The 21827-nt window shown below is 43.1% G+C and overlaps 1 protein-coding gene across 8 annotated transcripts in view; it reads right to left on the reverse strand.

Annotated features, from left to right (window-relative positions):
- LOC139415086 (receptor-type tyrosine-protein phosphatase kappa-like) overlaps positions 1-21827 on the reverse strand; it is a 164326-nt gene that overhangs the window by 70943 nt on the left and 71556 nt on the right. For all 8 annotated transcript variants that reach the window (XM_071162873.1, XM_071162868.1, XM_071162870.1 and 5 more), the window contains exons 4-7: positions 21279-21360; positions 18418-18533; positions 12851-13025; positions 2813-3106 (exon numbers count right to left, since the gene is read on the reverse strand). In XM_071162873.1, the coding sequence (XP_071018974.1) occupies positions 2813-3106; positions 12851-13025; positions 18418-18533; positions 21279-21360 (667 nt within the window). The remainder of the gene's footprint in view (positions 1-2812; positions 3107-12850; positions 13026-18417; positions 18534-21278; positions 21361-21827) is intronic.

Raw genomic sequence — 21827 nt, forward strand, 5'->3', positions numbered from 1 at the left:
GAGGCGAAGACATACATAATACATCGCAGGGCATCATTTGCCATTCTTGGCCTGCACTTGCTCACTGCACCCATTCCGGGATGGGGAGGATGCTTAATATTTATGCTTCAGATAGAAAACAGGATGTCCTGCTTCCCCTGTCCCCTGTCACGTAAGAAACACACTATTTGATTGTCACCCGTGATGTTACTTTTGTACAACATCCCTAATGACGCCTTCCAATCATTCAACTTGATTCCAGGTACAAGCTGGAAAGCTCTAGCTGAAATGGTGCCTTACTATGACATTAAAATCGTATTTAAATTCAACTATTAATCTCAAAAGGAATCTTAGGGGAAAAGTTGTCTAATTTAAAAGCCTCAATGGCATACATACAGAACATTATAAAAATCCCTGAGCGATATATCCTGTATGTATATATTAGACTAATATTTGAATGTAAGCCCAGTAATCAAAATCTGTTCTACTGTGACCACACAGACGCTTGGTGCCTACATCTCTCAAATGTGCTATCTAGTCACCAAGGGTGCCTTTTGCTGTGGATATTAGGGTCTATATTAAACTAATGTTTCAAACTAATCCTACCTTTTTTGATAGGTGGGAGAGTGCAGAGAGATTTCAGGAAAACTAAGGGGAAATGGAAGATACTGATAAAAAAGTTTATTGTATTACCATAAACATACAGTATAATACATTCCTGCCAATTCCATGGGCAGAGCATCATTCACTTGGTCAAGGAGAAGATTATTATGATTGTCTATGATGGATGAAGGCAGAGACATAGAGTGCATTCGCAAAGTATTCAGACCCCTGGACTTTTTCCACACATTGTTACATTACAGCCTTATTCTAAACTTGATTAAATCATTTCTCTCATCAATCTACACACACAAAAAAACAAAAAACAGAAATACCTTAGTTACATAAGTATTCAGACCCTTTGTTATGAGAGTGGCCAGACGGAAGCCACTCCCCAGTAAAAGGCACATGACAGCCTGCTTGGAGTTTGCCAAAATGCAGCTAAATGACTCAGACCATGAGAAACAAGATTCTCTGGAAAATGTAACTCTTTGGCCTGAGTGCCAAGCGTCACATCTGGAGGAAACCTGGCACCATCCCTAAGGTGAAGCATGGTGGTGGCAGCATCATGTTGTGGGGATGTTTTTCAGCGGCATGGACTGGGGAGACTAGTCAGGATCAAGGGAAAGATGAACGGAGCAAAGTACAGAGAGATCTTTGATGAACCTGCTCCAGTGTACTCAGGATCTCAGACTGGGGAAAAGGTTCACCTTCCAACAGGACAACGACCCTAAGCACACATCCAAGACAACACAGGAGTGGCTTCAGGAAAAATCACTGTGTAGCAACAATCTCCTGAGAAGAATGAGAGAAACTCCCCAAACACAGGTGTGCCAAGCTTGTAGCGTCATACCCAAGAACACTCAAGGCTGTAATTGCTGCCAAAGGTGCTTCAACAAAGTAAAAGGTCTGAAAACGTATTTTAAAAACGTCTAAAAACCTGTTTTTGCTTTGGAATTCAAATCAAATTTTATTTGTCACATGCGCAGAATACAATAGGTGTAGTAGACCTTACCATCAAATGTTTACTTACAAGCCCTTAACCCACAATGCAGTTCAAGAAATAGAGTTAAGAAAGGATTTACTAAATAAACGAAAAGTTTAAAATTTTTTAAGTAACACAAGAAAATTACATAACAATAACGAGGCTATATACAGGGGGTACCGGTACCGAGTCAATGTGTGGGGGGGTACAGGTTAGTATAGGTAATTTGTAAAGTGACTATGCAAAGATAATAAAAAGCGAGTAGCAGCAGTGTAAAAACAAAGGGGGAGGCGGGGTCAAGTAAATAGCCCAGGTGGCCATTTGATTAATACTTCAGCAGTCTTATGGCTTGGGGGTAGAAGCTGAGCATTTTGGTCCTAGACTTGGCGCTCCGGTACTGCTTGCTATGCCGTGGATTATGGGGCATTGTGTTTAGATTGATGAGGGGCTGTTAAGGTAACAAAATGTGGAAAAAGTCAAGGGGTCTGAATACTTTCCAAATGCACTGTACAGTAGACATCTCCTTGTAAGCAGCCTACAGGACTGTACCTGAACTATATCCCCTGAAAATCTCCCTCTACACCCTGACAGTAGCCAAGAAGAGTAAACGCAAAACTGCAGTCTGCCTTCTGAATGTCAATCTGGGAATACAGCTGGTCTATTCACTCCTGAGCACCAGGCAGGGGAATAGATGGATAGTGTCTCAGGCTGATGGACAGGCAATGCCCAGAGTAATGAAACACTGCATACATTCTGCATCCTTCTTAATAACCACTTTCCATCTTCAGATTCCTTCTTCGAACACAACCACTCCACTACGTGCTCCCCCATATAACTTCTTTATCTAGTCCTGGCCTTGTTGGTATGCTGCTTAATACAGATGCCATGGCAACCCAAGCGTGTGGGTATCACACCGCCCTGGCAGAAATGATTGAGAATACCTTTTGCAGGTTTGTCATCATGGACCCCAGGGTAAATACTGGAAAGGATTGTTCTGAAAAGCATGTTAGTTTATTTCCTTAGATCTGAGAGGCACTCTTAGTGAGTGACAGCCATGACACTACCTCCACCAGAAACCTTGTTTATTTTTCCTGGCTTTTCCAATTATGTTTTATAAGAAGGCCCCAGGCAATTATCTGTATGCAAATATCACAGAGCAGTGAGATGAAGAGAGGTAACACGGAGAGGAAAAAGACAGAATGAAAAACAATTGGGGGAAAAAAAGGAAGAACCGAGATGGAGACTTACCGGCACACTTTGTCCTGGTGATGAGAGGTGGTCCAGGCTGGCCGGTGCCCCCCTCCCCTGGTCTGGTGAGCAGCACACGGATCTCGTACTCTGTGTCTGGGTCCAGGTGCCACAGCTTGTAGTTAGGGGAGTTGACAGCATGGGTCTCTATCCAGCTCCCTGATGTCATGCGATACTCCACCTCCTTCAGAATGATGGGGCCGTCCCCGAATATGGAGTTGGCATTGAGCTGGATCAGGAGGTAGGTAGGCCCCACGCCCAGCAGCTGAGGAGGTGCGATAGGCCGCGGGGGTTCTGGAGGACACAGGGGGGAATCAAAGCATATGGCTTAGAACAGCACACACCTAAAAGCGCTTCAATTTCTAACTTTATCTATTTTTGGCAAAAGATTTCCACATCTGTGTTTTATTGCAAATTATTTTTCAAAAATGTTTTAGTTTTTCAAAAATAATTTGGGACTCTTTCTTCCAAATTGGTAATCAACCTAATAAGATTTGTGTCATTGTCAGACCCCCAATGAACTAATCAGCATCAGCAACATGTTTAAGTTAGAATTCTCTTATTTTTCATCCCTGAGCTAGACCAAGGGCGCCAAACTATCAAACACTCTCAAAATAACCAGATGGTTCCCCTTCCAGTCAGTCTGGATAGGTCTGGAGTCTGGCCCAGAGCATCCTGGACTAAACTGCAAAAAGTGAACTCTAAGCAAGTGTCAGGATGTTGGCCTGGGGGTAGGTTTATGACAGTCATAAATACCTCTTCCCCCCTTTTTCCTCTCTCTACCCTACTGATGTTACATTTGCAAAACCCTTGGTTAACATAGAGATTCTGGGAACATCAGAAGGTGGGGGGAAATTAACTATATTCTGGTAATGCGACCAATTAAACATATGCGGTGGTACTTAATGAATATGTCAGTTCGGTTGTCATCTGAGACATTCTCATCAATGATAAGATGACATAAACACTACAGTGGAAAGTCTACACATCAGAGTTATCGGATTCACATGGAATTGTTGTTCAATTTAAATGTTTGAATATGAAATTATTCGTGATGGGATGAAATGTGATTTTAGCTTCTAAAATGTGAGATGTGGGTTTTCATAAGTTAGGGCTGCTCACTCAGTGAGGGGACAAGGGCTATAAAACTTTTCAAACACACCCTTTTCTCCCTTCCTATATAAAGCCTTGACAACAATGTAACCTCTTGTTCCGAGGATGTGGGGACGACGGTCCGATGTCAGAATGGTTCAGATAATAACTACAGAACTAAGCCAACATCAGCGTGAGCTTTGGTTGCGAATGGTATGAACGTTGAACTTTTATTCACTTCAGAAGTGATACAGTACCTCCTAGCCGTTGAGTTAGCAACAGCCGCTGCAAACGAAGGTTAGGAAGGAACAGACAGAGTACGACGTTACTACAACGTATCCAACAACCAGAGACATTATTCAAAGGACAAAGGACTCGGTTGGACAACACGGCCTTCCATCCACCACCAACCTACCTACTGAGCGCAGCTCAGAGTAAATATTTATTGCATTTTCCTTTTCCAAATGGGCGGTAATTTAGAATGCATAAGATACTGTATTTACACTAGTACAGCTTGCCCTTTGTTCCTCAGTCTTCCCGCTCTTTCACTCAAACCCAGACCCTTTTCTTTTGTGTAACAAGCTGTCATATCTGTTCCGCCCGCTAGGGATGTTTTCCTTTATGACGTAATTTGTAATCAAGTTATGATTTAATTATGTGTATGTGTAATTCTGTGTGATTTGTTAGGTATTTAGTAAATAAATAATTCAACTCAATTTTGTATTGCTGATTCAACTTGTTGGCCAGTGTTCGTGCAGATAACTAAGAATTTACAACTTCCAGATGAGACTGAATTAAGATGACTATTAATATTGACTGCTATTGATGTAAAATATTACTAGGTCTTTAAGAGTTTATTCGGAAGATAACAGCTCTATAAATATTTTTTCGTGGTGCCCGACTCTCTAGTTAATTACATTTACATGATTAGCTCAATCAGGTAACTTTACGGAGAAATTATTTTATAGAATAGCATGTCATATCACTTAATCCGGCATAGCCAAAGACACGACACAAGCCTAAATATCTTATTATGAGTAATAATTCACTTAAAATTAGTGATGGCGTTTTCGAAACCAAGCTAAATTATCTATAGTCATTGTCAGATAATTTTGCTTATTTTAACATAAAATAGGCTTAATACAAGTCATTTATCTTATTTCAAGATATTTTACCTTAAGACGATTAAAGGTAAAAAAAATACTTAGAAAAATATCTTGAAATACAATAAATCATTTGGGAAATAAGATACAGCGCAGGAACACCAAATCATAATTTTACCAAATCACATTTACTACATTCACCATTCTCACTACAATGGAAGCCAATGAAACCCTCCCCTTAGAGAGTTAACTAACTAATGGAAGCATCCTATGTAATGTCTGAATAAATATACTGAGGGACATGAGCAGCCAATGTCATGTCATTCCATCACTTTAAGACCAATATAAGGCCTGTAAAGGGTCTGACGTCAGACGGAGTTGGTCTCTGGCTCTGCACGTCACACAGGCCTCTTTCTCTCTCCTCTCTCCCTGTCCAGATGGCTGTCAGCCGATTACTTTGTTGCAGCTAATTCAACAGCAGCGGCAATACTCAGAGATCACAGCAAGTCCAATCTGACAGTCACTGTACTGGTGCTGGCCCATCCTGCCCATATCATCTTTATGAACTGACGTTACCATCACAAAGTCTGGTATTCACACTTCTGCATATAGTACCTTTTATTAATGTCCACCTGTTCACCCTCCACTTAATCATATACTGCGGGTGGTACATGTATTATGGCACTGTTAGTCTGAGATGGAATCCAGTGCTTTGGTTAAGCCAATCTGAATCCAGTGCTTTGGTTCAGCCAATCGTGACCTGTGCTTTTGTCTATGGAACCTAACAATTATCTACAAAAAGGCCCTGTTCAGTTTTTAGCCCTGCAGGGCATACATAGAAATATTTTGTTCATGAGACATATTTGTATTTTCTTCAATTAAGCCCAACAGAAGACCATAAATTAGAAAGTCATTGTTTTGCTTTTTTGCATTACTAATACCCAGGTGGATGTAACACTATAAAAAGCTGGTAGTGTATGTTGGTGGTGATTATAGCGTCCCAGCAGAACACACAATACCTGAACCCAGGGACACTCCACTGTAGAGGGTTCCCTATAGTTTTTAAATGTGTTAGCTTCCTTGTTTTCTAATTCATCTCTCTCCATCTCAGTAGTTCATGAGACGCGTGCCGCAAAAATGATTTCCGAATTAGGCTAAGCTGGAAAATAAAATAAACCAATAACATAACAGCATTTGAGATGGACACAACTATGGTGGGCCTATTGCACTAGTGCCAGAAAGCACATACGAAAATGCATGTTAAATTCAGACCCCTTGACTTTTTCCACATTTTGTTACATTACAGCCTTATTCTAAAATGGATTGTATAAAAACATTTCCTCAGCAATCTACACACAATACCCCATAATGACAAATCGAAAAAACAAGTTTTGAACATTTTGCAAATGTATTAAAAATAAAAAACAGAAACACCATATGTAAATAAGTAGTCAGACCCTTTGCTATGAGACTCAAAGTTGAGCTCAGGTGCATCCTGTTTCCATTTTCTGCAGCATTGAAGGTCCCCAAGAATACAAATGGCCTCAATCATTCTTAAATGGAAGAAGTTTGGAACCACCAAGACTCTTCCTGGAGCTGGCCCCCAGGCCAAACTGAGCAATTGGGGGAGAAGGGCCTTGGTCAGGGGGGTGACCGAGTTCCTCTGTGGATATGGGAGAACCTTCCAGAAGGACAAACTTCTCTGCAGCACTCCACCAATCAGGTCTTTATGGTAGAGTGGCGAGACGGAAGCCACTCCTAAGTAAAAGGCTCATGCCTGGAGGAAACCTGGCACCGTCCCTACGGTGAAGCACGGTGGTGGCAGCATCATACTGTGGGGATGTTTTTTAGCAGCAGGGACTGAGAGACTAGTCAGGATCAAGGGAAAGATGAACAGAGCAAAGCACAGAGAGATCCTTGATGGAAACCTGCTCCAGAGCAATCAGGACCTCAGACTGGCACAAAGGTTCACCTTCCAACAGGACAATGACCCTAAGCACAGAGCCAAGACAACGCAGGAGTGGCTTCGGGACAAGTCTCTGAATGTCCTTGAGCGGCCCAGCCAGAGCCCAGACTTGAACCTGATAGAACATCTCTGGAGAGATCTGAAAATAGCTGTGCAGTAACTCTCCCCATCCAAATCAAATCAAATTTTATTTGTCACATACACATGGTTAGCAGATGTTAATGCAGGAGTAGCGAAATGCTTGTGCTTCTAGTTCCGACAATGCAGTAATAACTAACGAGTAATCTAACCTACCAATTTCACAACAACTACCTTATACACACAAGTGTAAAGGGATGAAGAAAATGTACATAAAGACATATGAATGAGTGATGGTACAGAACGGCATAGGCAAGATGCAGTAGATGGTATCGAGTACAGTATATACATATGAGATGAGTAATGTAGGGTATGTAAACATATAAAAGTGGCATTGTTTAAAGTGGCTAGTGATACATATATTAAATAAAGATGGCAAGATGCAGTAGATGGTATAGAGTACAGTATATACATATGACATGAGTAATGTAGGGTATGTAAACATTATATTAAGTGGCATTGTTTAAAGTGGCTAGTGATACATTTTTTACATCCATTTTTTCAATATTAAAGTGGCTGGAGTTGAGTCAGTATGTTGGCAGCAGCCTCTCAATGTTAGTGGTGGCTGTTTAACAGTCTGATGGCCTTGAGATAGAAGCTGTTTTTCAGTCTCTCGGTCCCAGCTTTGATGCACCTGTACTGACCTCGCCTTCTGGATGATAGCGGGGTGAACAGGCAGTGGCTTGGATGGTTGTTGTCCTTGATGATCTTTTGGCCTTCCTGTGACATCGGATGGTGTAGGTGTCCTGGAGGGCAGGTAGTTTGCCCCCGGTGATGCGTTGTGCAGACCTCACTACCCTCTGGAGAGCCTTACGGTTGTGGGCGGAGCAGTTGCCGTACCAGGCGGTGATACAGCCCGACAGGATGCTCTCGAATGTGCATCTGTAAAAGTTTGTGAGTGCTTTTGGTGACAAGCCTAAATTCTTCGGCCTCCCGAGGTTGAAGAGGCTCTTCACCACTCTGTCTGTGTGGGTGGACCAATTCAGTTTGTACGTGATGTGTACGCCGAGGAACTTAAAACGTATTACCCTCTCCACTACACTCCCGTCGATGTGGATAGGGGGGTGCTCCCTCTGCTGTTTCCTGAAGTCCATTATCATCTCCTTTGTTTTGCTGACGTTGAGTGTGAGGTTATTTTCCTGACACCACACTCCGAGGGCCCTCACCTCCTCCCTGTAGGCCATCTCGTCGTTGTTGGTAATCAAGCCTACCACTGTAATGTCGTCTGCAAAATTGATGATTGAGTTGGAGGCGTGAATGGCCACGCAGTCGTGGGTGAACAGGGAGTACAGGAGGGCTCAGAACGCACCCTTGTGGGGCCCCAGTGTTGAGGGTCAGCGGGGTGGAGATGTTGTTATCTACCCCCACCACCTGGGGGCGGCCCCTCACGAAGTCCAGTACCCAGTTTTACAGGGCGGGGTCGAGACCCAGGGTCTCGAGCTTGATGACGAGTTTGGAGGGTACTGTGTTGTTAAATGCTGAGCTGTAGTCGATGAACAGCATTCTCACATGGGTATTACTCTTGTCCAGGTGGGTTAGGGCAGTGTGGTTGCGATTGCGTCGTCTGTGGACCTATTGGGGCGGTAAGCAAATTGGAGTGGGTCTAGGGTGTCAGGTAGGGTGGAGATGATATGGTCCTTGACTAGTCTCTCAAAGCGCTTCATGATTACGGAAGTGAGTGGTACGGGGCGGTAGTCGTTTAGCTCAGTTACCTTAGCTTTCTTGGGAAGAGGAACAATGGTGGAAATCTTGAAGCATGTGGGAACAGCAGACTGGGATAAGGATTGATTGAATATGTCCGTAAACACACCAGCCAGCTGGTCTGCACATGCTCTGAGGACGCGCACACCAGCCAGCTGGTCTGCACATGCTCTGAGGATGCGGCTGGGGATGCCGTCTGGGCCTTCAGCCTTGCGAGGGTTAACACGTTTAAATGTTTTACTCACGTCGGCTGCAGTGAAGGAGAGGCCGCAGGTTTTGGTAGCGGTCCGTGTCAGTGGCACTGTATTGTCCTCAAAGCGAGCAAAGAAGTTGTTTAGTCTGTCTGGGAGCAAGACATCCTGGTCTGCGACGGGGCTGGTTTTCTTTTTGTAATCCGTGATTGACTGTAGACCCTACCACATACCTCTTGTGTCTGAGCCGTTGAATTGCAACCTGACCGAGCTTGAGAGCATCTGCAGAGAAGAATGAGAGAAACTCCCGAAATGCAGGTGTGCCAAGCTTATAGCGTCATACCCAAGAAGACTCGATGCTGTAATCCCTGCCAAAGGTGCTTCAACAAAGTACTGAGTAAAGGGTCTGAATACTTGTGATATTTCATTTTATTTTTTATAAATTGGCAAACATTTCTGAAAACCTGTTTTTGCTTTGTCATTATGGGGTATTGTGTGTAGACCGATGAGGGAAAAAAAGATGTAATACATTTTAGAATAAGGCTGTAACGTAACAAAACGTGGAAAAAGTCAAGGGGTCTGAATACTTTCCAAGGGCACTGTATTTTTACTTTTCCCTTTAAGGTCACCTCAGGACTTGGGCTACAGGTGGCCTAGAGTTTAGAGCATTGGGCCAGTAACATAAGGTCGCTGGTTCTAATACCTAAGCCTACAAGGTGAAAAATCTGTCCATGTGCCCTTGAGCAAAGCACTTTTTCCCCAGGTTGCACTGTACTACTACTACTACTACTATGGCTGCACATATCCAGTGTATGTGACAATAAAACCTCAAAAATAAAAATTGAATTCCTGAAACTCTTTTTCCTGGTAATTTTATTGGGTCAAAATACTGGATAACTAATAGACAACAACTAAAACAAACCAGAAACCTTCACAATATATTTGATCGAAAACAATTAATTATTGAAGCCGCTGATGTTTATTAGGTAGAAGTAGTTTTCCAAGAAAACAAACCAACCCCATCAACGGAAAAAATAGAAAGAGGAAAAAGGCCATTTAAATGCAGAGGCAATTGCCAATCTAATTTGTACTTGTACCTGTAGGCGAGGACCATTCTCATTTCATTAAGATGTTTGGAGGAAACGGCGTAAACACAATAGAGGAGGTCTGGAGTAACTGACACACAAAATGTCTTCTTTCAACTAAAAAACTATAAATATGCTTCCAATAAAATGCACAGTAGCATGCGGAAGGTTTTAGGCATGGCAGGCAGGCTGACTCTCCCCATTTAGGGCATCATAACGGAGGAGTGAAGATAGAGCTAGTTGGACTGAGCAGGTTGTGTGTGTGTGTGTGTGTGTGTGTGTGTGTGTGTGTGTGTGTGTGTGTGTGTGTGTGTGTGTGTGTGTGTGTGTGTGTGTGTGTGAGAGTGAGTGAGTGAGTGAGTGAGATGCAGAGGAATCTTTCATCAGCTGGCATTATTGCTTCTCCCCAAGCAGCCCATCCATCATGTGTGTGGTGACAGTGTGGAATGATATCGCCGAGCCCTCGCATTACTGCTCCTTGAACCTTGTCTCATCCATCTCTCACATCCTTCAGCAGGCCACGCTAATAAACATCCGCCTTGCAGTCGCACAACTTACTGACTGGCCAACCTGCAGCTCAACTCTGCTGTGACTGGTCTAACCCAGCCCCAAGCAGCCCTGGCTCCGGAGCCATTCTAATAGTAATTGATTTTCATTTATTTCCGATATAGACGACAGTCTCCAAGGCAGCATGTTGATAAAAAAACAAACAGTGGGAGGAGAGAGAGAGCTGCAGCAACTTCATTTTATGCGGGAGGAAACGCTCGGGTCCGCTCTGGCTTTTAAAAAAAGCTAATGACAAGATCTGAGAAAGTGACAGGGCAGGCCTTGGAACAACAAAGCACACACAGCAATCTCCATCTGACTGATGCTGTTACAGGACACAGAGGAGTGATCCCTTCCACCATCTGTCTCCCCCACCTTACCTCCAGCATGCAGCCACCGTTTGGGCAGGCGGTATTAGGCTATCATCTACAAGGTGACAATCATTCTGCCTCTCAAACCCTGTGGTTAACCAGCAAACATAGTCCACAAGCCCTCGTGGCTTGGAATCAATACAGTTTCATATTCATATCCTTAGAAAAATATGTTCCTTTCTTGGTGTTTCTCTTTTCTGTGCATTCCAAGTTCTTCCTTTGGCATCATTATGAGGCTTCATCAGAGTTTAACAATCTCTCTTTGAGCCTGGGGTTGTCAAGCAGGAGCCTTTCTTCAGTGTGGGATGAGCTGGCAGTTATCAAATTTGAATCTACTTTTAAGCAGAAAATATCTCCCAACCTGCCTCTCTGCTGACAGTCGTGTCTGCCACCAATCAGCCAGTTTGTTTACGGCAGGGAACCACACTGTCCCCCACACATACACACCAGGGGAGATGACAGCACACTATCTACACAACAGTTATTAAAGTGTACACACACACATACATGCACAAGAAGACAACAGACTAGAACTCCTTAGATTAAGTACATATTTCACATGGTTTCCTTATCATAGAGCCGTGGATAAGATATGAAATTGAAATACCATATTGAAAATTGCACCTAAGGTCACCTCAGCAATCATTTCAATAAGCCGTAAGAAATAACTTTAACGATCAAAGCCGTGAACGGGTTGCTTTCATTTGTTAAAGCAGAGCTCAACAGGCATGTTTGTTTTAGGCTCTGTTCCAATGAGCAACCTTGTCAATAAAGTTTAGATTCTACTAGGAATGGGGCAACATGATTAGTCAAAAAGCTCTGGGAGCCACGCATACCTCATGACAAAGTCAATTGTGCGCCACAGTGTGTTGTTTCTTTCACCGCTGGGGGACACGTAGATCAATAGTTCTTCTGTGAAAGGAATTTGCCACTGAAATTTTCATTTGTTACAAAGGGGACCAAAATAGCCGGCAGCATCCTCTGTCACTTCGGCTTTGGCAGAGCAGCCACTAATAAACTACTACCCTTAGGTCATAAACGACAATGGGCAACTCCATGCCAGCTCTCATTATGGGCCGCCCGTATCAATGGCCCCAAAATTTCCTTTAAAATTACCATCTTTCGGATCAGTGTAGCAGGATGTCTGCTTTCAAGCGCTAGTGAGATATTGGACCTGTCAGTGCAGTTAATGTTGAACTACCTTCTAACACCAGGGTTCTGGGACCCTCTGGCCCAAGCTAAAAATAAGATTTGCTTTACCGATGCAAAAAAACTGGCCTTCCCTTCCTCTTGGTTGGGGGCGGAGGTAGGAACTTTGAAGAAGCCAAGATTGATTGTCTGCACTAATTCTCTGTGTGGCTGGAGATATGTAGAGCAGCTCAGAGAGAGAGAAAAAGACGTCTCCTGATTATGAGGTGTCTGTTGAAGCATGGCTGGGAGCCAAGCCTCTCTGCTCTCTCCACTGACCACATCTGAGAAGCATTTCCACAAGCAGACTTCAGACATCATGACATGAGAACTTGTGTAATTATTCTCCCTTTTGGTGATTCTCATTTGAATATCCAAATAATATTCAAATTCCTCTGCCTGAATAAACATATGCTAGTTGTGTGTTCCCTCACATATTTATTTTTGATATCTGCATAATGTTTATGAAGGAATATTTTTGCAACTGAGTTTTGCAACTGAGTTCAAAGCTACAATTGACAAAACTGATGTACACTATTTACTGTAATAAAATACTTTACAATCAGTCAAATAAATATGGTAGATTTATGAGGTAATAATCAGATGCGCATGGATGAATTTACATACCAAGATATCATCTGATGAGGACACACATACCTCTGACGATGAGTCCGGCGAAGTTGGACACACCAGATCCTCTCTCTGACTGGGTGACACATCGGTAAAGGTCTTGGTCCAGACTAGTCACTTCCTTGAGTCTAAACGAGGCAGCGAACCGCCTGTGGTTGATGTTCTTAGTTGACGCCACGGGAATGTCCTCCCCATTTCTCCTCTGCAAGATAAAAACATATGTGTTTGTACTTATTGGAAGGACGTTGCCTTAAATCGGGAAGATGATGGATTACTTATTAAAAACAGAAAGTTTGTAAAATCTTTCAAACATCAAGGATGCGTCTGGCTGATAGCACATAAAAGTGTATCTCGGCGGGAGCCAATGAATGGGTCTGTTAAAGCACCCAGAGCTTATCATCACTGGAATCGTTATCAGACAAGTTTGATGTCAACAGCAGTGCCTCTTTTACATTTTCACCTCCACAACGGCCGGCACCGAAAAGGTCACATCGCCTCTCTCACTTTTCCACCCAGTCATCCATGAGAGGAGTTCTCTTATTCCCTCTCTACCTCCTTCTCACCTCCATCCCTCTCGCGCTCTATTTCTGTGAGTCTTATCAGTTCACCCTAGGCTTTAGGGAGGGCTTAGATCATGCCCTCACCTGAACAGTAATTTTCCCGCAGCCCTAGCTGACAAAATTGATTTTACTGCATTCTTAATAGAAATTTCCCCAAAAAACACGTGGCATTTCCTTGAGCCAGGTATTGGATTTGAGAGGGGGTAGAGAGGTGTTTGAGTTATGAGGACACAATGCTCAGTGATATCCTGAGTGATGAATTGTACTGTGGGATAATTTTAAGGTTACTTTTTGTCAGTTGGTGTGATCCATAAACAATAGTTTGACCCGCATCCTTATAAATCAATCCAGAGGTTCAACACCATTATCCCAGAAACTCTAGACCCACTCCAATTTGTATACCACCCCAACAGATCCATAGATGATGCAATCTCTATTGCACTCCACACTGCCCTTTCCCACCTGGACAAAAATGTGAAAATGCTATTCATTGACTACAGCTCAGCGTTCAACACCATAGTGCCCTCAAAGCTCATCAATAAGCTAAGGTCCCTGGGACTAAACACCTCCCTCTGCAACTGGATCCTGGACTTCCTGACAGGCCGCCCCCAGGTGGTAAGGGTAGGTAACAACGATCACGATCCTCAACACAGGGGCCCCTCAGGGGTGCATGCTCAGTCCGCTTCTGTACTCCCTGTTCACTCATGACTGCACGGACATGCACGACTACAACACCATCATTAAATTTGCAGATGACACAACAGTGGTAGGCCTGATCACAGACAACGACGAGAAAGCCTATAGGGAGGAGGTAAAAGACCTGGCCGTGTGGTGCCAGGACAACAACCTCTCTATCAACATGATCAAGACAAAGGAGATGATTGTGGACTACAAGAAAAAGAGGACCGAGCACGCCCCCATTCTCATCGACAGGGCTGTAGTGGAACAGGTCGAGAGCTTAAAGTTCCTTGGTGTCCACATCACCAACAAACTAACATGGTCCACGCACATCAAGACAGTCGTGAAGAGGGCACGACAAAACCTATTGCCCCTCGGGAGACTAAAAAGATTTGGCATGGGTCCTCAGATCCTCAAAAGGTTCTACAGCTGCACCATCGAGAGCATCCTGACTGGTTGCATCACTGCCAGGTATGGCAACTGCTCGGCCTCTGACCGCAAGGCACTACAGAGGGTAGAGGTCGACCGATTAATCGGAATGGCCAATTAATTAGGGCCAATTTCAAGTTTTCATAACAAATCGGTCATTTTTGGACACCGATCATGTCCGATTACATTTCATGCCACAAGGTGACTGCGTGGCAGGCTGACTACCTGTTATGCGAGTGCAGCAAGGAGCCAAGGTAAGGCACTAACTAGCATTAAATGTGTCTTATAAAAAACAATCAATCTTAATATAATCACTAGTTAACTACACATGGTTGATGATATTACTAGTTTATCTAGCTTGTCCTGCGTTGCATATAATCGATGCAGTGCCTGTTAATTTATCATTGAATCACAGCCTACTTCGCCAACTGGGTGATTTAACACGAGCATTCGCGAAAAAAGCACTGTTGTTACACCAATGTGTACCTAACCATAAACATCACGCCTTTCTTAAAATCAATACACAAGTATATATTTTTAAACCTGCATATTGCCTGCTAACATGAATTTATTTTAACTAGGGAAATTGTGTCATTTCTCTTGTGTTCTGTGCAACAGAGTCAGGATAAATATAGCAGTTTGGGCCGCCTGGCTCGTTGCGAACTGTGTGAAGACCATTTCCTCCTAACAAAGACAGCCAACTTCGCCAAACGGGGAATGATTTCACAAAAGCGCATTTGCGAAAAAAGCACAATCGTTGCATGAATGTACCTAACAATAAACATCAATGCCTTTCTTAAAATCAATACACAGAAGTACACTGCTCAAAAGAATTAAGGAAACACTAAAATAACACATCCTAGATCTGAATGAATGAAATATTCTTATTAAATACTTTTTTCTTTACATAGTTGAATGTGCTGACAACAAAATCACACAAAAATGATCAATGGAAATCAAATTTATCAACCCATGGAGGTCTGGATTTGGAGTCACACTCAAAATCAAAGTGGAAAACCACACTACAGGCTGATCCAACTTTGATGTAATGTCCTTAAAACAAGTCAAAATGAGGCTCAGTAGTGTGTGTGGCCTCCACGTGCCTGTATGACCTCCCTACAACGCCTGGGCATGCTCCTGATGAGGTGGCGGATGGTCTCCTGAGGGATCTCCTCCCAGACCTGGACTAAAGCATCCGTCAACTCCTGGACAGTCTGTGGTGCAAGACATGATGGAGCGAGACATGATATCCCAGATGTGCTCAATTGGATTCAGGTCTGGGGAACGGGCATCAATGCCTTCCTCTTGCAGGAACTGCTGACACACTCCAGCCACATGAGGTCTAGCATTGTCTTGCATTAGGAGGAACCCAGGGCCAAACGCACCAGCATATGGTCTCACAAGGGGTCTGAGGATCTCATCTCGGTACCTAATGGCAGTCAGGCTACCTCTGGCGAGCATATGGAGGGCTGTGCGGCCCCCCAAAGAAATGCCACCCCACACCATGACTGACCCACCGCCAAACCGGTCATGCTGGAGGATGTTGCAGGCAGCAGAACGTTCTCCACGGCGTCTCCAGACTGTCACCTCTGTCACATGTGCTCAGTGTGAACCTGCTTTCATCTGTGAAGAGCACAGGGCGCCAGTGGCGAATTTGCCAATCTTGGTGTTCTCTGGCAAATGCCAAACGTCCTGCACGGTGTTGGGCTGCAAGCACAACCCCCACCTGTGGATGTCGGACCCTCATACCACCCTCATGGAGTCTGTTGCTGACCGTTTGAGCAGACACATGCACATTTGTGGCCTGCTGGAGGTCATTTTGCAGGGCTCTGGCAGTGCTCCTCCTTGCAAAGGCGGAGGTAGCGGTCCTGCTGCTGGGTTGTTGCCCTCCTACGGCCTCCTCCACGTCTCCTGATGTACTGGCCTGTCTCCTGGTAGCGCCTCCTTGCTCTGGACACTACGCTGACAGACACAGCAAACCTTCTTGCCACATCTCGCATTGATGTGCCATCCTGGATGAGCAGCACTACCTGAGCCACTTGTGTGGGTTGTAGACTCCGTCTCATGCTACCACTAGAGTGAAAGCACCGCCAGCATTCAAAAGTGACCAAAACATCAGCCAGGAAGCATAGGAACTGAGAAGTGGTCTGTGGTCCCCACCTGCAAAACCACTCCTTTATTGGGGGTGTCTTGCTAAATGCCTATAATTTCCACCTGTTGTCTATTCCATTTGCACAACAGCATGTGAAATTTATTGTCAATCAGTGTTGCTTTCTAAGTGGACAGTTTGATTTCACAGAAGTGTGATTGACTTGGAGTTACATTGTGTTGTTTAAGTGTTCCCTTTATTTGTTTGAGCAGTGTATATATTTTTAAACCTGCATATTTAGTTAAAATAAATTAATGTTAGCAGGCAATATTAAACTAGGGAAATTGTGTCACTTCTCATCAGGGTATATGCAACAGTTTGGGCCGCCTGGCTCGTTGCGAACTAATTTGCCAGAATTTTACGTAATTATGACAAAACATTGAAGATTGTGCAATGTAACAGTAATATTTAGACTTATGGATGCCACCCGTTAGATAAAATACGGAACGGTTCCGTATTTCACTGAAAGAATAAACTTTTTTTTTCTCAAAATTATAGTTTCCAGATTTTACCATATCAATGACCTAAGGCTCGTATTTCTGTGTGTTATTATATTGTAATTAAGTCTATGATTTGATAGAGCAGTCTGACTGAGCGGTGGTAGGCAGCAGCAGGCTCGTAAGCATTCATTCAAACAGCACTTTACTGCGTTTGCCTGCAGTTCTTCACAATTCTTCAAGCATTGCGCTGTTTATGACTTCAAGCCTATCAACTCCCGAGATTGGGCTGGCAATACTAAAGTACATATTAGAACATCCAATAGTCAAAAGGTATATGAAATAAAAAATGGTATAGACATAAATAATCCTATAATAACTACAACCTAATACTTCTTACCCGGCAATATTGAAGACTCATGTTAAAAAGAACCACCAGCTTTCAAATGTTCTGAGCAAGGAACTTAAACGTTATCTTTTTTACATGGCACATATTGCACTTTTACTTTCTTCTCCAATACTTTGTTTTTGCATTATTTAAACCAAATTGAACATGTTTCATTATTTATTTGAGACTAAATTGATTTTATTTATGTATTATATTAAGTTAAAATAAAAGCGTTCATTGTTTATTCAGTATAGCTGTAATTGTCATTATTACAAATATATGTATATATAACTTTTAAAAAGAATTTGGCCGATTAATCGGTATCGGCTTTTTTTGGTCCTCCAATAATCGCTGTCTGCGTTGAAAAATCATAATCGTTCGACCTCTAATAGAGGATAGTGCGAACGGCCCAGTATATCACTGGGGCCAAGCTTCCTGCCATCCAGGACCTCTATACCAGGCGGTGACAGAGGAAGGCCCTAAAAATTGTCCAAGACTCTAGCCACTCTAGTCATAGACTGTTCTCTCTGCTACCGCACGGCAAGTGGTATCGGTAGCGCCAAGTCTAGGTCTTAGAGGGTTCTAAACAGCTTCTAGCCCCAAGCCATAAGACTCCTGAACATCGAGCCAAATGGCTACCCAGGCGAGTCACTTTAATAACTCTACCTACATATACATACTACCTCAAATAACCAGTGCCCCCACACATTGACTCTGTATCGGTACCCCCCCTGTATATAGTCTCGCGATTGTTATTTCACTGCTGCTTTTTAATTACTTGTTACTTTAAACTGTTATTCTTACCTGTATTTTTTTTTAAACTGCATTGTTGGTCAGGGACTCGTAAGTAAGCATTTCACTGTAAGGTCTACTGTTGTATTTGGCACATGTGACTATTAAAATTTGATTTTATCTGTACAGTGGCTAGCCCTGCTCCCAATCCCAGTCCATACCTGCAGCCACAGCCTGTTATTCATGGTATCCCGGCCGGTGGCGATGCACTGGAAGGTGGCGTTCTGCCCGGCGTTGACTTCCACATCTCCCAGGCGCAGGAAGTGAGGCGATTTATCTATGGGGAAGAAAACAATTACAGCAGTCATAAACGCAGAGCACACGACATGATCAATGCAGCCCTGCGGTTTCCCAGCACCCCCCTTTTCTCGCCATGTCAGACGGCAAGTCCTAGTAACTACCTCATCTGTCACACAAACACAGCCAGAGCTGAGTGGGTGAAGTGGTTACTGGTAAACACTTTCAATAAACATACACCGCTGCTGGGAACAGCCTGGATTATTACAATACACACTTGCACCTCAAGTCAAAAGATACTAGTGTTCTAAGAGGGCTGTGGGACATCAGGAAAAAGGAAAGAAAACCTATGTGGTCTGGAAATAAAATACCCAACAACAACATTAAACTAACATGAGAAGGATGGAGTCTTTTTTGGAAAAAATAATATTAACAAGCAGAGTTTTGATATGGACAGCTAAATTATTCATGGTGATTTGGAAGGTTGGCAGCCCAGATGCTGCGTGGTAGTCTGGAGCGGTGCCAGCAGTAATTGAGCACACGTAACTAGGAGGAACATTTACGAAACAGCGCTAAACTCTGAACACAACAGGACCAAAACGGTTGTCTGGCTTCACACTGTTGTTAATGTCCAGGGATCCTCGTTACAGATTACCTAACGAGCCAAACGATGGCTTGGCTATGCATACTTTTAATACATTAACTATGACTTTATCAATGTTTAGAGACACCAAGTTTTTCTCTCTGCAACTACAAAGACATGTTCAAGTTTAAAATTGCTGCATTTAAAATGAATTATCTTTCTTCGATTTGACTTTGAGAAGGAAAACTCAGTGCCTGTAGTATTTTTTATTAGTGTTTTGGAGTGATTCTGAATTTAATTGTATTCTATAATCAAGCAGTGAATTCAAGTCACAGCCGCAGGGTAATCCTCCAAATTACCCTTTATACTCTGGTGGAAAAACTGATTAGGGATATTTTATGCACATACCATACATACAAAGATACAGCATCGTAGACTGCGAGAGCACTACAGTGTGAGATCGAGGCCATTGTGAAGAGAGAAGAAAAGAGGAGATAATCCAATGGACTAGTGATAGGACCTTAGAAAAAGACCCAAACATAGTGATTTAACTCATTTGACTCTAGGGACTATTGCTAAAATAGAGACTGTAAATCACTGTGTCCAATGGTTTGTCAGCTTGGGTGAGTGCTTAGCTAGTTCATTATCATCAGTGCAATGGGTGGATAGAAGCTGGGTGGTTCAGCACACACTAATTTCACACAGAGCTTAGTTAGAGATCCATCCTAGCGTCAGTGCTGCTGAAGAGCTGCAAGCTTCTCTTGAGACAGGGATCAGGAAGAGGCCATGGTGCAAAAGAAAATGGCATTTGCTGATTATCCCCTGTTGGACCCAATCAAGAGCATTTGTTACTGAAGAGCAACCATGCACTTACTAGGACTATGATTGCTTTACTATAGCACTCACTAAACACTCCAAAGTAGTAAATGGTTGAATGATGGAGAGGGAAGGGTAATTATTATTTAATTATTATTGTTAAATCCAACAGAAATGACCCTCTGGAGTGACGCCATTAGCAGATTATCTCCAAATTAGCCTGGGACGTACCAGTCCCCTGAGTCAATCCACTTACCCCACTGCCAAATGAGGGGTGGCTAGTGCTCAGTACTGCTCACTGCTCAGATAATTTCTCTGGATGCAGCTGTCAATTTAAATGAATGCTGTTACTGTGGAGGCTAGGGCTGTGTCCAAAATGGCATCATATTCCCTTCATAGTGCACTAAAGGGCTCTGGCCAAAAGTAGTGCACTATGTAGGGAATAGGGTGCCATTTGGGGTGTAACCTAGGAGGTAGCAGGACAGGATGCATGACTGGATACACTGGACTGCACCAGTCTAGTCGTCAAAGGGTGTAGGGTACCTAAACCAGCCATTTTACCCACCATTTAGAATTAACTGTCACAACTAACCATGATGGTTAGTTTTATAAAGGTTTGTTACGCTGTTCAAAAGGTTTACAGTCCTAGTTAGGAGCTCTTCTCAGTGAAGGTGAAATCACTACCCCTGTGGTTGCTGGTGCTCCTAATTGGGATATCTTTACATTATTTAATGTTAATTATTTGATCATCCTGGATAGACTATATAACTGAGGGAATTGTAAAATCCAAATATCTCAATGTTCAGGTTGTACCCCATCAATGTGTAAGAGTACGAATACAAAGCAAACAACTGTGGACACACACACACACATTTTTTAAATTACATTTCTTATTCAATAATGAAAAGTCTATTCTTTCTAATGGCGTCGCAGATTCTTGGCATCTGTAGAAACTGTCGGAAACATGCTTAACTGTGTCTTTGTAAAATGGTCTCTGGATGAAAATGAAGAAATCCACAAATATATTTAATGGTCAGGTTATCAGGAAGCCAGGGATTTTTTTAAGGTTAACGTTCAAGTACCTCATTGTGCTGAAGTGGGTGGAAGCCAGCTATTACAACCCATAAAGCCATGCTGAGAGAGAACAATTATCCTTTATTACACGGAAGATTCATTTATTAGTATATTTATTTATTCCCTCCTGCGCCGACACTGATGTTTTCAAATGCAGGTCAGCCCACTTTATTATCTTCCAACAGCAAACCTTGCTCACCTCATCCTTCCCCTCTACCAGGTCACCTTCTTATCTTAATTTTCGGAGCAACAAAAAGCCCATCAGCAGCAATGCAGGAGTGTCTGGTAATTACTGCCTGTGTAATGACTTACCACATGGATAGCTCAGAACCTGGATGTCATCAATCGCAATGAAGCCGGTCTTCCCGTCCGAGACCTCCGCCTCAAATATGACCTATCAGAAAGAGAGAGAGAGAGGATGGCGGGGGAGAGAGGATGTTAACAACGTTTATTTCCATCACGTTTTCTCAGATTGATCCCCAATGCTCCATCATTCTGTCCAGGACACTTGTAGGTTCCGACAAGAAGCTGTTTGGTACATCCGCTGTGGGCACTTTATGGTGACGTGGGATGTGATCGTAAACTGAAATCAGTCTTGCACACAGATGGGGAAAAAAGGACCAGTTTTGTGGGCAGAACATATGGTTCAGCCCTAATAGGTTGACACACAATGTAAACCCGAGTTTAACGTGTATACCTTTGTGTGAGGGCTAGCAGGCAATGTCTTACATGTATGGCAGTTTTCAATTGCTGCATCCACAATACAAATTGATGGATGGGCCTCTTCGGCCAACTCACCAAAAATGTGGTTATTTGTTGGAATGTACCCAGCTTCTACTAAATAAAAAGACAGAGTCCGTC

Source organism: Oncorhynchus clarkii, chromosome 8 (genome assembly GCF_045791955.1).
Source record: "Oncorhynchus clarkii lewisi isolate Uvic-CL-2024 chromosome 8, UVic_Ocla_1.0, whole genome shotgun sequence".
NCBI classification, from domain to species: domain Eukaryota; kingdom Metazoa; phylum Chordata; class Actinopteri; order Salmoniformes; family Salmonidae; genus Oncorhynchus; species Oncorhynchus clarkii.